The 13,830-nt window shown below is 38.1% G+C and overlaps 1 protein-coding gene across 1 annotated transcript in view; it reads left to right on the top strand.

Annotated features, from left to right (window-relative positions):
* trim54 (tripartite motif containing 54) overlaps window positions 1-13,830 on the top strand; it is a 32,826-nt gene that overhangs the window by 12,876 nt on the left and 6,120 nt on the right. The window contains exons 4-8 of the mRNA XM_056481391.1: window positions 1,028-1,123; window positions 3,651-3,884; window positions 6,942-6,964; window positions 11,076-11,197; window positions 11,462-11,565. Coding sequence (XP_056337366.1) covers window positions 1,028-1,123; window positions 3,651-3,884; window positions 6,942-6,964; window positions 11,076-11,197; window positions 11,462-11,547 — 561 coding nt within the window. The 3' untranslated portion in view covers window positions 11,548-11,565. The remainder of the gene's footprint in view (window positions 1-1,027; window positions 1,124-3,650; window positions 3,885-6,941; window positions 6,965-11,075; window positions 11,198-11,461; window positions 11,566-13,830) is intronic.

Raw genomic sequence — 13,830 nt, 5'->3', positions numbered from 1 at the left:
ACCTTGGGGGAAAATGTAAAGAATTAAAATTTAACAGGAGGGCTAATAGTTCAGACTATTGTTCAGCGTATTGTTTATCATTATACCTGTTAAAGTAACTTTTGCAGTATTTTGTTAACATATAGTGATATAAATACTTCAGCTATTAATACATAAATCTAGTTTTATGACACAAAAAACCCCAAACATGCAGCATCACAGCAATTTTCTCACTTTCCGACGCATTCTTGACCTACATGATATTGAGGTCTTGACCTACTGCGCCTCTTGCGGTACGGCTAATAATGAAGGTCTTCATACCAGGGTGCAACTGGGCCTGAGAAATGACTCACTCCTCCCTGTTGTGTTTGAGTCATAGCAGCTTCTTCTGCTCTCTACTTTTTTTGGTCTCTCTTTTTTTTTTTTGTCCTCCATAAGTGGCTGTTTCTCAGCTCTCTCGCTCCCTTCAGCAGCTACCAGATGAACAATGACTAAACCTACCAGCCTTTCCCAATAGACAACCACGTGCATGGTGGACACCATATGTCCGTCTGTTATTTGCAGTGTTCCTATGCTGAAGGTCAATGGTCATTGTAGGAGATGGTTGCGGTGGCTGTTTGTTGGTGGCTTTTTGTTGGTGTATTGGTTTTGAGATACTGTACCAGAATGACGTAACACTGGCGCGTCGTCCATGCTCACAAAAAAGGCCATAATATGTGCCAGGTGGCTATGATGACATTTTCTCTTTTAGTCATGGCCCACTATAAACAGTGAATCACTCATTTCAAATGCAAATCAGCAAAAGTTTGATCAGTCATGACGGGTAACATTCTTACAATCTTGGCCTTTGGTTTACATGCTGTTCTCTTGTCTGTAAGTGTGGTTAGCACAAGTCGCAAAGCCAAGTCTGACATGGCTTTCTTGTGAAAGATGACACGCTGAGCACATTGGTCATGTTTGTTTTTTCTCAGTGTTTTTGATATTTTGATGAGAACCTGTCACAATCGGTTATATTCTGCTCTGTGTTTTGTTTTGTTTCTTCTCTCAGACAGAGCTAAGTGATGCCATTGCCATCTTGGTGGCCGGAAATGACAGCATACAAGCTCTGATCTCACAGATGGAGGATATTTGTAGGAGCATCAAGGTGAGAAAGAAGTTTTTACAGTAAAGCACAACAATTACGATATTGTGTGATAGGGCTGGGCGATATGTTGAATATTCATAACATAATCACAGCGATTGGACTCTTGCATAAAACATTGTGAATCTTCTTTGCTAATGTGGCATTTTAATTTAAATGACGGATAATCTGATTCACCATTTAAAGCTATACGTTGGTTAAAAATCGAGTTATATATGAAATTATATTTATGTTAGTTGTATTTTAAGTTACATTAAAGTACAAAAAAGATTTAAATCATGTTAAGTTTGAGGGCAATTGTAAAATAAGGTGGATTATTTATTTATTTGCTTATTTATTTAAAGAAATTGAAGAAAAAAGTCACAGTAAAGACTAAAGATTTCTGTTTGAAATAGTTGCTGTATCAAACAGATGTTCCGTTTTATAACATTGTTTCAACAGAAATTCATAGCAACTGTTTTAGACATTGATAATAATAAGACTTGTCTTGACACACCAAATCAGCATACTAGAATGATTTCTGAAGGATCATGTGACTATTAAAATTATATATAAATTATTTAAATATATATACACTACCTGACAAAAATCTTGTCGTCACAGTTGTAAGAACAACAAATAATAACTTCTAGTTAATCATTTGGAAAAGTGGCAGAAGATCGATTTTTCCAATAAATTATCTGTTGAACTGCATCCCAGTCATCACAAATACTGCAGAAGACCTATTGGAACCCGCATGGACCCAAGATTCTGGCAGAAAGAAAAATCATAGTTCGGGGTTACATTCAGTTTGAGGGTGTGTGAGAGATCTGCCGTGTGTATGACAACATCAACAGCCTGAGGTATCAAGACATTTGTGCTGACCATTACATAACAAAACACAGGAGAGGGCAAATTCTTCAGCAGGATAGCGCTCCTTCTCATACTTCAGCCTCCACATCAAATTTTCTGAAAACAAAGAAGGTCAAAGTGCTCCAGGATTGGCCAACCCAGTCACCAGACATGAACATTATTGAGCATGTCTGGGATAAGATGGAGGAGGCATTGAAGATGAATCCAAAGAATCTTGCTGAACTCTGGGAGTCCTGCAAGAACGCTTTCTTTGCCATTCCAGATGACTTTATTAATAAGTTATTTGAGTCATTGCAGAGATGTATGGATGCAGTCCTCCAAGCTCATGGGAGTCATACACAAATTCATTCTTTTTGCACTGCACCATGACTTTATATTCTATACTGTACATTACTCATGTTAAGTGACAAGACTTTTATCTAAGCAAAGTCAGACCTTACTGTCCTAATTAAATAATTAAAAGGCATGATCATATTTTATTTTGGTAAAATAAGTGTAATCTAGAGGCCTTTGCCTTCCATATAAGCCACTTCTGATACCAAATGATCAACTAGAAGTCAAGTTATTATTTGTTGTTCCTAAAACTTTGATAGGCGATAAGACTTTTGTCAGGTAGTGCATATTTACACTAGTCTGAATCAGCATAATTCACAATAGCCAAATGGCTCAAATATCAAAATTGACCAGTGTATTAAAAACAATGTTTGTTTTTTTTATTTAATTTTTTGCATCTAGTGTCATGATGGAACACACAACTTTTTTTGAAAATAGGCTCATTTTACAACTCCTCTTAAGTTAAACAGATGATTGTTACCATTTTTTATTCCATTTATCCGATCTCAGTGTCTGGCGGGAACACGTTTAGCTTAGCTCATGTAGTGTCTAAATGGTTTAATGACATTACTTGTAAAAGACACAAAAACTTACTTGCATATTCGGATATTCCTATGCTTACAAAAACAGCTATTAGCAATGAGGAGAAACATAAAAGACAACAGAGCCGCCTTCGACAGAGAGGACAAAAACGAGGTACTGAAGTGGGTCAATTTTCTGCTGACCATAAAGAAAGACATGGCCCAGATGATACTTCTGACCAACTATTACAATCAGAAACTGGAAGAAGCCTGGGAGCGTTATCTTCAGAAAAAGATTGCCAACTAGGAGCTATGACCTTGGAGGACAAGACTTCTTGGAAGACTGCCCGAATGCTGATGTTATAGAAGAAAAGCTTTGCTATGTTTTTTATTCAAATGTATCACCCTAGAGAGAGAACACAAATAATAATACATTATTTGTAATTATACATTACAGTATTTGTAAATAATACATTTCGTCTATGTAACAGATATTCTAAAGTATAACAAACACTAAGTGCTGCTTTGCTGTGTATTTACTGAAAGGGATGTCTATGTATTAAAATTCTCAAGTATATCAAACTTTAGATATTCTCAAGTATATCAGACAGTAATTGTTACTTTGCTGTGTATTGACTGGAGGGGATGTATTAACAGATATCCTCAAGTATATCAAACTTTTATAGCTTAACATTAAAGGCCCGCCTGTAGGCTGGAATACTGTATAAAAGGCTGGAGCAGACAGACAAGCAGTGCGCTTAACGGACTTCTGTGTCAATGCTTTTAATTTAAACTTAAATACAGTCTCTGGTAATCTTTTGCAGGACAATGGTCGGCGGCAGATGCAGCACATATCTGACAATTTTGATGAACTTTACGCCATTCTAGAAGAGCGTAAAAGAGAATTAATTGAGACTGTTGGTTGCGAACAAGACCGAAAACTGGGTCATGTTCGATCACTTATTCGTCGACACGGAGATCACTTAGAGATGTCCGTCAAACTGGTGGAGACAGCCATTCAGTCCATGGAGGAGCCTCAGATGGCTGTATTCCTGCAGGTACAACAAGCACCTTCACCACAATTGATTTTTCACCTCACCTAATTAGATTTTCTGAAGAACATGTCATGGTGGTGCTATGATCGTTGCTTGAGTGTTAATATGAAGTCACTATAAAATTCTAGTTTCGAAATATGCTTTGACACACTACCCCAGTTTCATCCTCTTAACATGAATCAGTGTATCATTCATTCATTTTCCTTCGGCTTAGTCCCTTTATTCGTCAGGGGTTGCCACAGCGGAATGAACCATTAACTTATCCAGTATATGTATTACACAGGGGATGCCCCTCCAGCTGCAAGCCAGTACTGGGAAACATCCATACACATTCATTCACAGACACACTCATACACTCCGGCCAACTTATTCAATTCACCTATAGCGCATGTATTTGGACTTGTGAGGGAAACCGGAGCACCTGGAGGAAACCCAAGCCAACACGGGGGAACATGCAAACTCCACACAGAAATGCCAACTGACCCAGCCGGCAGTCGAACCAGCGACCTTCTAGCTGTGAGGCAACAGTGCTAACCACTGAGCCACCATGTCGCCCCCATATATCATTATTCAAGTTTAAATTAAATGGGTAGTTCAGACATGAAGAGGTCTTGTGCAATTTTTCCAATGCAGTATGCCTTTCTTAATTTTTTCGTACAAAGAGAGGAATACAAAGTCCTGTGTAGAATTGTCCATATAATGACAATGAATAGCAAAGAGAATTAAGATGTACAAAAAAATACAAGTGTCACAGAATGGTCCTATGTGTACTTGTGTCTTATATTTTAATTGATCTTGCTATATGATTGAGTGCAAAGCAGACTAAAGTTAATTGCATTATTTAAGAAATGATTGATTTGGCCTCTTTTTAGATATTTAGTCTTTGTTTACAAGTTCTCAGACTTGTCTTAAGACTTTTACAACTCCCCTTGAGCTAAACAGATGATTTTTTACAGTTTTTGAATCCATTCATCCAGTCTCAGAGTCTGGAGGGAGCAGTTTTAGCTTAGCATTGATCATAGAATCAGATTAGACCATTAGCATCACGCATCCTAAGCACTCCTTCAAGACACAATTTATGTTCTGCTTTTGAGTTAATATACCTGTTATTCATTACAAAAGCAAGCTGAAGTGTACAGCTCTCATGCAGAATATCATCTGCTGGCTGATCCAGATTATTTAACTGGAAGAACTACACAAATTATTTTATTGGGGATTTACATAGATAATTACATTAGATGTCGCCTATGCTATTGTGTCCTTTTGGAAGGAATGCGTCAAAAGAGCCACCATTTTAGTACAGGGTAGCGCTTCTGTGAAATGAATGGGTACTAAGGTGTAGTGGAGGACTTGCCAGCCAGAGATTCATACACTTATATGACTAAATGTAAATGACTAAATGTAAATATATGCATATATCTATGATCGGGAGTTTTCTCGGTGGTCAGTATGCAAATATTTTTTTAAATTACGAAAATTATAATTTTACGTCACTTTTCTACATCGATGGATAAGTGACCGTACGGGCATTCCTGACAGAGCGTGTGTTTGTGTGCATGGAAATGTGTTATCTTCCCTCCCTGTTAAACTTGATCTAATCCATGTCCTGAAACACACCCCCTTTCATGCGTTCACTTCTAAATCTAACAGAGGGAGCGATTCTTTTGTGAATGAATCTCTGTCATGAACGACTCGTTCACTTACTCAACAATAATACAAGTTTCTAGCATCGCAGCATCTTGTTGTCATATTTCATTTACATTGTTTGCTTATTTTATTTGACAAAACTAGCATAAGCCTAGTCTTTAGTGTGAGTTGGTGCTACTTTGCCTCATGGTCAGGGCAGAAATTGACTGTATTATCATCAATAACGTTACATGTTGAGTACTGCAAATAGCCATCAATTAAAATTTCAAATTTAGAAATGTGTTGAAAAAATCTGCACTTTGTTAAACAGAAAACGGGGGAAAAAATAAACAGGGGCTAATAATTCAGGCGGGCGAATAATTCTGACTTCAACTGTACATTGTGCACCAAGACTGATGAAAAATGAAATGTTTTCAGGTCCTGCATGCTATTATTGTGCCTCCTGAAACCATGGTATGGCTGTAACTTCTCATTTTTCGTTGATCTTAGTACATGATGCAACTACAGAAGAGTCGAGCTTTAAATAGGAAAAGGATCAAAACTCTGGTCATTTTTGAGCAATATGATAATGATCCGATTCAATTATCTATGCTAAGCTAAAAGTGCTCCCGCCAAACCCAGAGATCAGCTGAATGGATTAAAAATGGTAAAACTCAACTGCTTAGCTTTAGGGGACTTGTAAAATAAGCACATTTTCATTTAAATATTAGCATTGGAGCTACAGACACTATTACCTAGTCATAAATGTTATTTTTTTAACATTTACCTCATGTAAACCTCTTGCGTCATTGATCAATGGAAGTACAGGTGCTGTGAGCATCTGACGTGGTCTTATTGAGCTGTGTGAAGTGAATGCTGCAAGACCTCACTGGGGAGGCTGGAGGCAGAGCTTGCTGCTTTTTAAGCCCCCCAGAGACCCTTGATGCAAATGGCCCAGCCCTTATGTGTGCTGTTTGCTGATTGACACTGTGCCTGTTGCTACATTTCAAGTATCCTGTAATGACAAGACCCAGGGGGGCTGATATTGATTAGCAGAACCTTCCACAGCTGGGGACGGAGGAACCCAGACCCCTTGTCCTTTGACTAGTGGCTCAAACGGTCAATACTTCACCATTGCTGAAAGCTACATGCCTCAGAAAGAGACTTTAAACAAAGGTGATGGAGAGGTGTAATTGTTTTCTGAAATCGCTTTCACTATAAAGTGGCAGCCTCAGGTGCAGCACTGCTGTTTTTAACTAGCTCTTCTCAGTAAGAACGCGAGGCTGCCTAACAAGTGTCTGTGATTTAGTATGTACCTTTATTTTGGTACACAGTGAAACTGTGGTAAAGAGGGAAGGGGGTTTTATGTTTTAATTTGCTGCTGTATCTTCTAGACCTAAAACGAGTGTTCTTCTTAACTGTGTTTGTTTGCAGAGCACGAAGGAAGTGTTCAAAAAGTAAGTTGACTGTGAATGACGTGTTTGAGAGTGTCTTAAAGGGATAGTTCACTAAATAATAAAAATTCTGACATCACCCAGCAAACAATTTTGTGTTTAATAGACGTCTACTAGACATCTAAACATAGACAGCTTGGCTAAAACGAGGCTAAACTTGGGTTGTCAGTGAAAATCTAATAAACGTCTAAGAATAACCCAAAACTAGACTAGTCATCAAATAGACAGATTAGACAGACTTTATATGTGTAGTCATTTATTTGTGTTTATTTGATGACTAGTCTAGTTTTGGCTGATTTTTAGACGTCTATTAGATTTTCACTGACAGCCCAAATTTAGCCTTATTTTAGCCAAGACGACTATGTTTAGACGTCTATTAGACATCTTTTAAAAACAAAAAATGCTTGCTGGGCATTTTCTTACACTGTAAAAAATGCTGGATTCCACACAATCGATTTGTGTTGGGACAACATGAATGAATTAAGCTAACTTATTTGTTTTTACAAATTTAATTGAATATAAAACAATTATTTTACCCCCAAAAAACCCAAGAACTGTATTGTTTCAGCTCATTTTAAATAGTAGTTTGAACAAACAGTAAACATCATTTTTTAATTTACCTTCCCATCATTTCAAGGCTGTTTTTTATTTTTTTGATGACAGAGTTTTTGTTTTTATGTGAACTGTCACTGTAAACTAAATCATATTCAGCATGTGTGCTTCATCAATAACTGAAGCTGTCTAAAGACTAACAATCATGATTAACAACCTCACAGGCAGTGACTCAACCAGCCTCCCACCCCTATCAACCCACTGTATTATGCATTGCATTGGTTTATAACTTTCATCTGGCTCAATATTGTGGGAAAGATCTATTGAAATCCCTCATGCTGCTCTTTGTTTATCTTCTGCATTTGATTCTCTAAATATGTCATGGGTAGACTCCTTTAAAAAGTTTGTTTTGTGAATAATTTCAGCATGATTGGGTAGGGAATGGAGTGTATTTGGGCTTTAGAAACGGCACACTTTAAAATGAACATCTTTAATTTTACATTTTGATTAATTTATTTAAAAAATAGATAATTTTCACAAGACCACTTAGCCACATATTTAGGATCGGTGGTCATTTAAGAAGAGTTGCTATTAAAAGGGTTATTTCAAAATAATCTGGTATTAATTTTTCAGTCTTGCATTGTTAAACTCACCCAAGACCTTTGTTCATCTTTGAAACACAAATGAAGATATTTTAGATGAAATCAGAGAGCTCTTTGATCCTCCATATACAGCATGAAACCTGAGACTTTCAAAGTCTAGAAAAGAAACCAAAAATAATATTTCTCAAAACATTCCATTCCACTTCAGTGGTTCACACTATATTGCCTTTTATTGCGTGTAATAAACACAGGCACTGATTCAATTCAAGTATATTTGAGACTGTACTTCCTTTGTCAGCTGCTCGTACATTTCTACTCAACTCTCCTCAAATCCATCCTTTGCACTTCAATCATCGTCTGATTTGGCTCAGCTGCCAAAACTGACCTAAAGCAAATAGTCCGGACTGCTGAATCACTGGCACTACCCTTCCTACACTTTAAGAACTGTACTCTTCCAGAGTCAGTAAAAGAGCTTGCAGAATCACTCTGGATGCCTCACACCCAGCACACTACCTGTTTGAACTGATACCGTCTGGTCGGCGCTACAGAGCACCGAGCACAAAAACAGCCAGACACAGGAAAAGTTTCTTTCCTCAGGCCATCTACCTCATGAACAGTTGAATATTCCCCTACTGTGCAATAAATATGTGCAATACTTTCTCATACGCACTTGTACACAGCACCTTATAACAATATACAATGCAATACTTTCTCCATATGCATTTGTACACAGCACCTTATAACCTGTATATTTATAACAAATCTGTACACACAATTCAACATCCAGAGCTTTTTGACTAACTGCATCTCTGTTTAATTTTTATCATCTTTTTTTCATATTTATTTTGTATTGTCACTTTATGTACACTGGAAGCTTCTGTAGCCAAAACAAATTCCTTGCACACTTGGCAATAAAACTGATTGTATAGCACCTTTTACAATAATTATTGTTTTAAAGCAGCTTTACAAAAGGTGCACATTGTTACATTACAATCAAATTAAGTTAAAGTGACAATCAAATATAAGTTATTATATACAGACATAGTTAATCTCTTTGTATGTGTTGTCCTTGAGGTCTTCGAGGGTTGGCATCATCTCCTCACAAGTCTTGTATCACATCAATGGAGCTGCACAATCTATAGAGGCCTTGGCACGAGTATCCCCCATGTGGAAATAGAGAACAAAGAAAATAATTAGCATAGCTGCTGTTGATAGTATATTTGAACTAGAGATATTAAATATCCATGCTAATATGAAGTGCTATAAATGAAAATTAGCATGTTTTTGGTTCTTTTTTGGGGGTTTTCACCTTTATTAGACAGGGCAGTAGAGAGTATTGACAGGAAAGCATGGGGAGCAGAGAGAGGGGAAGGATCGGCATAGGACCACGAGGCAGAATCGAACTCGGGTCGCCATGAGCACCGGCGTGCATGTAATGTCGCACTAACCACTACACCATTGGTGCAGACTGGTTCCTTTTCTTTTAAATGGCTTGGGACTGCTGCTCTTTATGGAGGGTCAGAGAGAATCTTGAATTTGATCTAAAATATCTTTTTTTGTGTTCTGAAGATGAACGAAGGTTGGAAGGAGGGTTGGAATAGATGAGTAGATAAAACAAAACCAACTGCTAACTGACGCAAATATCTAATCAGCCAATCCCATGTTAGTGTCTCAGTGAATTTGGGCATGTGGACAAAGGCAAGCTGATTTGCTGAGATATGTGGATGGAAAGTTACTTGTTGATTTCATAGGAGAATAGAAGGGGTTTAAGATGGAATCTGAAAAAAGAAAAACAGCCTCTTTAAACACACTACTGTATATGTCAAACCTTGAAGCAGAGGAGCTACAGCAGCAGCAGAAGAACAAACCAAGTCTATAGTTAACATGGCACACCTAAAATTGGAAGAGAGAAGATTGCCTGGTTTGGTGAGAGTTTGTTCTGAATCTTTCAGATGATCCAGCAACCTGAAAGCATAGATCCATTATGCTTTGAATCAACAGTTCAGTCTGGTGGTGGCGCAGTGGTGTTTAGGACATTTTCTTTGCACATATTGTGCCCCTTATTGCCAAAGAAAATAATTTAAGTGCTGTTGCCGACCATGTCGATCCCTTTATGACCACCATGTCCCTATCTTGTGATGGCTTTTTCCAGCAACATAATGCACTCATGCCACAACGCACAAATAACCTCAAAGGGATTTCTTGAACCTCTCAAACCAATAAATTAAATTTGGGGAGCGGGGGATGGAGAGATTTGCATAATGGCCATCAAATCTGGAGTAACTGTGTACTTTAATATCAACATGGATCACAATCTATGAAATGGCCAATGAGAGTATGTTTTGAAAGCTATGAAACTGTAAAACATTAAAGGGATAGTTCACAACATAAAAATGTACTTATTTACTCACCCTCAAATTTTATCATTCTGTTTTATTATTAATATCAATAAAAGCTCTATTATTTTTTCTTCTGCTGAACCCAAAATAAGATATTTGACAAAAAGCTAAAAACCTGTAACCATCGACCTCTGTAATAGGAAAAACAAATACTATGAAAGTACATGTAGAAAGCTTTCTTCAAAATATTTTCTTTTGTGTTCAGCATAACACAAAACTCAAGAGTAAATGATGACAGAATCTTCATTTTTGGGTGAACCGTGCCTTTAACTTTCAGTAACTTCCATTCACTCTTGTTGGTATACCATAACTCGCAGTGAGTTATTCATCACAGTTTTCCCCAAAACCTCTAAGCGTTTAGGAAAATGCTTACGCGCTCAACACTGTCTAGCTGTGTGTTCTGTTTCATGCTCTTCTCCACCTGCGGAGAGGCGATGTGGAGCTTGGAGCTCCTGCGTCACCAGCAGCCACAGGGATATGGAGGAACCAGGCCCTTATGCTATACGTCACTTTTATATTTGTCCGAGTGCCGGCGCGACTTCAGCGTTTTGTCCTTGACAGGATCACAGACACAGCCAAGGCCTCCATTGAGCGGACGGAAGTGGGCTACGAGAGCATGGCCCACTTCATCATCAACACGGAGGATGTGGCAAACATGCTAAGACTTATCGACTTCCGGACAGGTAACCCCTTCAAACTTTAAACTACTTATTTCAATTGAGCTGAAACCACACAATTATGTAGGGTTTTTTTTTTGGGGGGGGACAACTTTATTGTTTTATGTTCATTCTACTTAAATTTGTAAAAACTAATAAGTTAATCAATTACTTCATATTGTCCTAACACAAATCGATTGTGTGGAATCCAGCAGTGCACAGCTATAACAACTTCTTCTTAGTGAGTTTTACACAGTTGTCTGGTTACATTGCAATGTATGGTTCTTTCAGGTGAAGATAAGGAAGACAGTGGTGATGAAGCTCCTGAAGGTCTGAATACCTCAACTGGTCAAAGTGGTGAATCAGGGACGCGCTAACTTATATTTAAAGCCAAGGTTAGTTTCAAAGATGCTTCTGTAAAATGGTAGTTGACCCTAATATTGGTTGCCCCAAATAGTTTGTTACTCAACATTTGTATAACATTCTTTTAAAGTTTATTTTGAACTTTGGAGCTCATTGACCATCATTGTAGGCCATTTTGAGGGATATAAACAATAACAATGGTCCTAATGTTTTTCCTGTTTTATATCTTTCATTTCCAAAGCTTTTGAGAATCAGAATTGAGAATAATCAAAAAATATCTTTTCAAAAATCCTTTAAAGGGGACCTATTGTGCAAAAATCACTTTTATAAAGGGCTTAAACCAAGCGGCAACATCCCGCTCTCCCTCGTGAAGCAAAAATTCCACTAGGCCTGGCTTCATATTAGAGCAAATTTCTATTGACGCCACTATTAAAATGGCCAAATTTACAGCCGAAAAAAAATGTGTTTACAGCCTGGTACAGTGATCGATTTTGGTTCATATATCCAATATTACCGTTCATGACAACTGTGAGGGGGTGAATTATTTTATAACTCATCCGTTTCCTTTATATTGAGCTATATTAAGTCTGCATAATTCAGGTCTCACTGGTCGCCGTCACTTCACCTTAGCTGATTCCGGCTGATTAGCCGCTGAACTCAGCATATACTTCGAATTTTTGTGTTGTTTTATGTGGCTTTACAGAGTCAGTTCCATTTTGGAATTATTATTTCTAACAATTGTCAGATGATATGGCATGCTGTGTGCACTTAATTGTGCTCACAAACCATTCACGTGGCCCCCATTTCCCTAGTGAGTGAAATTATACTTGTATGCCATCTCTATAAATGTATTTGTTTTATTTAAGATCATTTTTCATTTATATTTTTCTTTAGATCTGTAATGCACTCCAGCTGTAGGCTCTAGAACAGTCATTTGAATCATGATTTTATCAATAGCCCTGCATTTACTAACACAGACTATATTTGAAGTGTTTGAAAATTATTCGTGTTTTCCTCCTGTAGAAAAACGTCATAAGAACAAGGTTTAGTAGCTCAATGTGTTACCAATAGTGTTTTTAAAAGTCTAAACACTTTATTGATATAGTGTACAACCAAGCACATGTGGGCAGAACACAAATGAGTCGCGGGTAATGAAGTATTAAACGTTTCTCCCAAAGAAATTCCCGTCTAAGCAAAATGCTTGCAGGCGTCTTTAGCTCCGCCTCTTTGCTCTTGTTTGGTATCCCCAGGTCGGTGCGATGACGCATAAACAAAATGGCAACGGGTGGCCACGCCTACTTGTTGCTTCTTTTGCATTCTTCAGAAACCAATCACACTTGATAAAAACAGTCTACAGACCATTTGATTTACGTTCTCCCTTTGTACATGTCATCAGAGGGAGAAATCCCGTCCATTAATGACGATCTCTCCCTCATTGGAAATGCTTGAAGTTTCTGCCAACCCGACTCTTCACCATAACTTTTCAATCCAGATGGATGGAGCAACCATCACTGCATCCAAAATGGTAAAAAGCCTTGGAGTTACGATTGATGACCAACTGAACTTCTCTGACCACATTTCTAGAACTGCCCGATCTTGCAGATTCGCACTCTACAACATCAGAAAGGTCCGACCCTTCCTATCTGAACATACAGCTCAACTCATTGTTCAAGCTCTTGTCCTCTCCAAACTGGACTATTGCAACTCTCTGCTAGCCGGGCTACCAGCTAGTTCTATCAAACCTCTTCAGCTGCTTCAGAACGCAGCAGCACGAGTGGTCTTTGATGAACCCAAAAGAGCACATGTCACTCCGCTACTCACCCGTTTGCACTGGCTGCCAGTTGCTGCCCGCATCAAATTCAAAGCTCTGATGTTTGCTTACAAAGTGACCTCTAGCTGTGCTCCTTCGTATCTGCTCTCACTTCTGCAGATATATGTGCCCTCCAGAAACTTGCGTTCTGTGAATGAACGTCGCCTCGTTGTTCCATCCCAAAGAGGGAAGAAATCACTTTCCCGAACTCTCACATTCAATCTGCCCAGTTGGTGGAATGAACTCCCTAACTACATCAGAACAGCCGAGTCACTTGCTGTCTTCAAGAAACGACTAAAAACGCAACTGTTTAGTCTCCACTTTTCCTCCTAATCTGCAATTGCCTCTCTGGCTATACCACTAACTGAGCCCTCTTTCTCTCTCTCTCTCTCTCTCTATAAAAAAAAAAAAAAAAAAAAAAAAAAAAAGAGAATTTTCTACTAATGTTTTGCTGCTTAGACTTTTACACGCCTGAAACTTGTCTATA

The sequence above is a fragment of the Danio aesculapii genome, chromosome 20 (genome assembly GCF_903798145.1).
Source record: "Danio aesculapii chromosome 20, fDanAes4.1, whole genome shotgun sequence".
Classification (NCBI taxonomy): Eukaryota; Metazoa; Chordata; class Actinopteri; order Cypriniformes; family Danionidae; genus Danio; species Danio aesculapii.
Note: the sequence above shows the minus strand (reverse complement) of the source record. Positions and strands in the feature narration are given on the sequence as shown.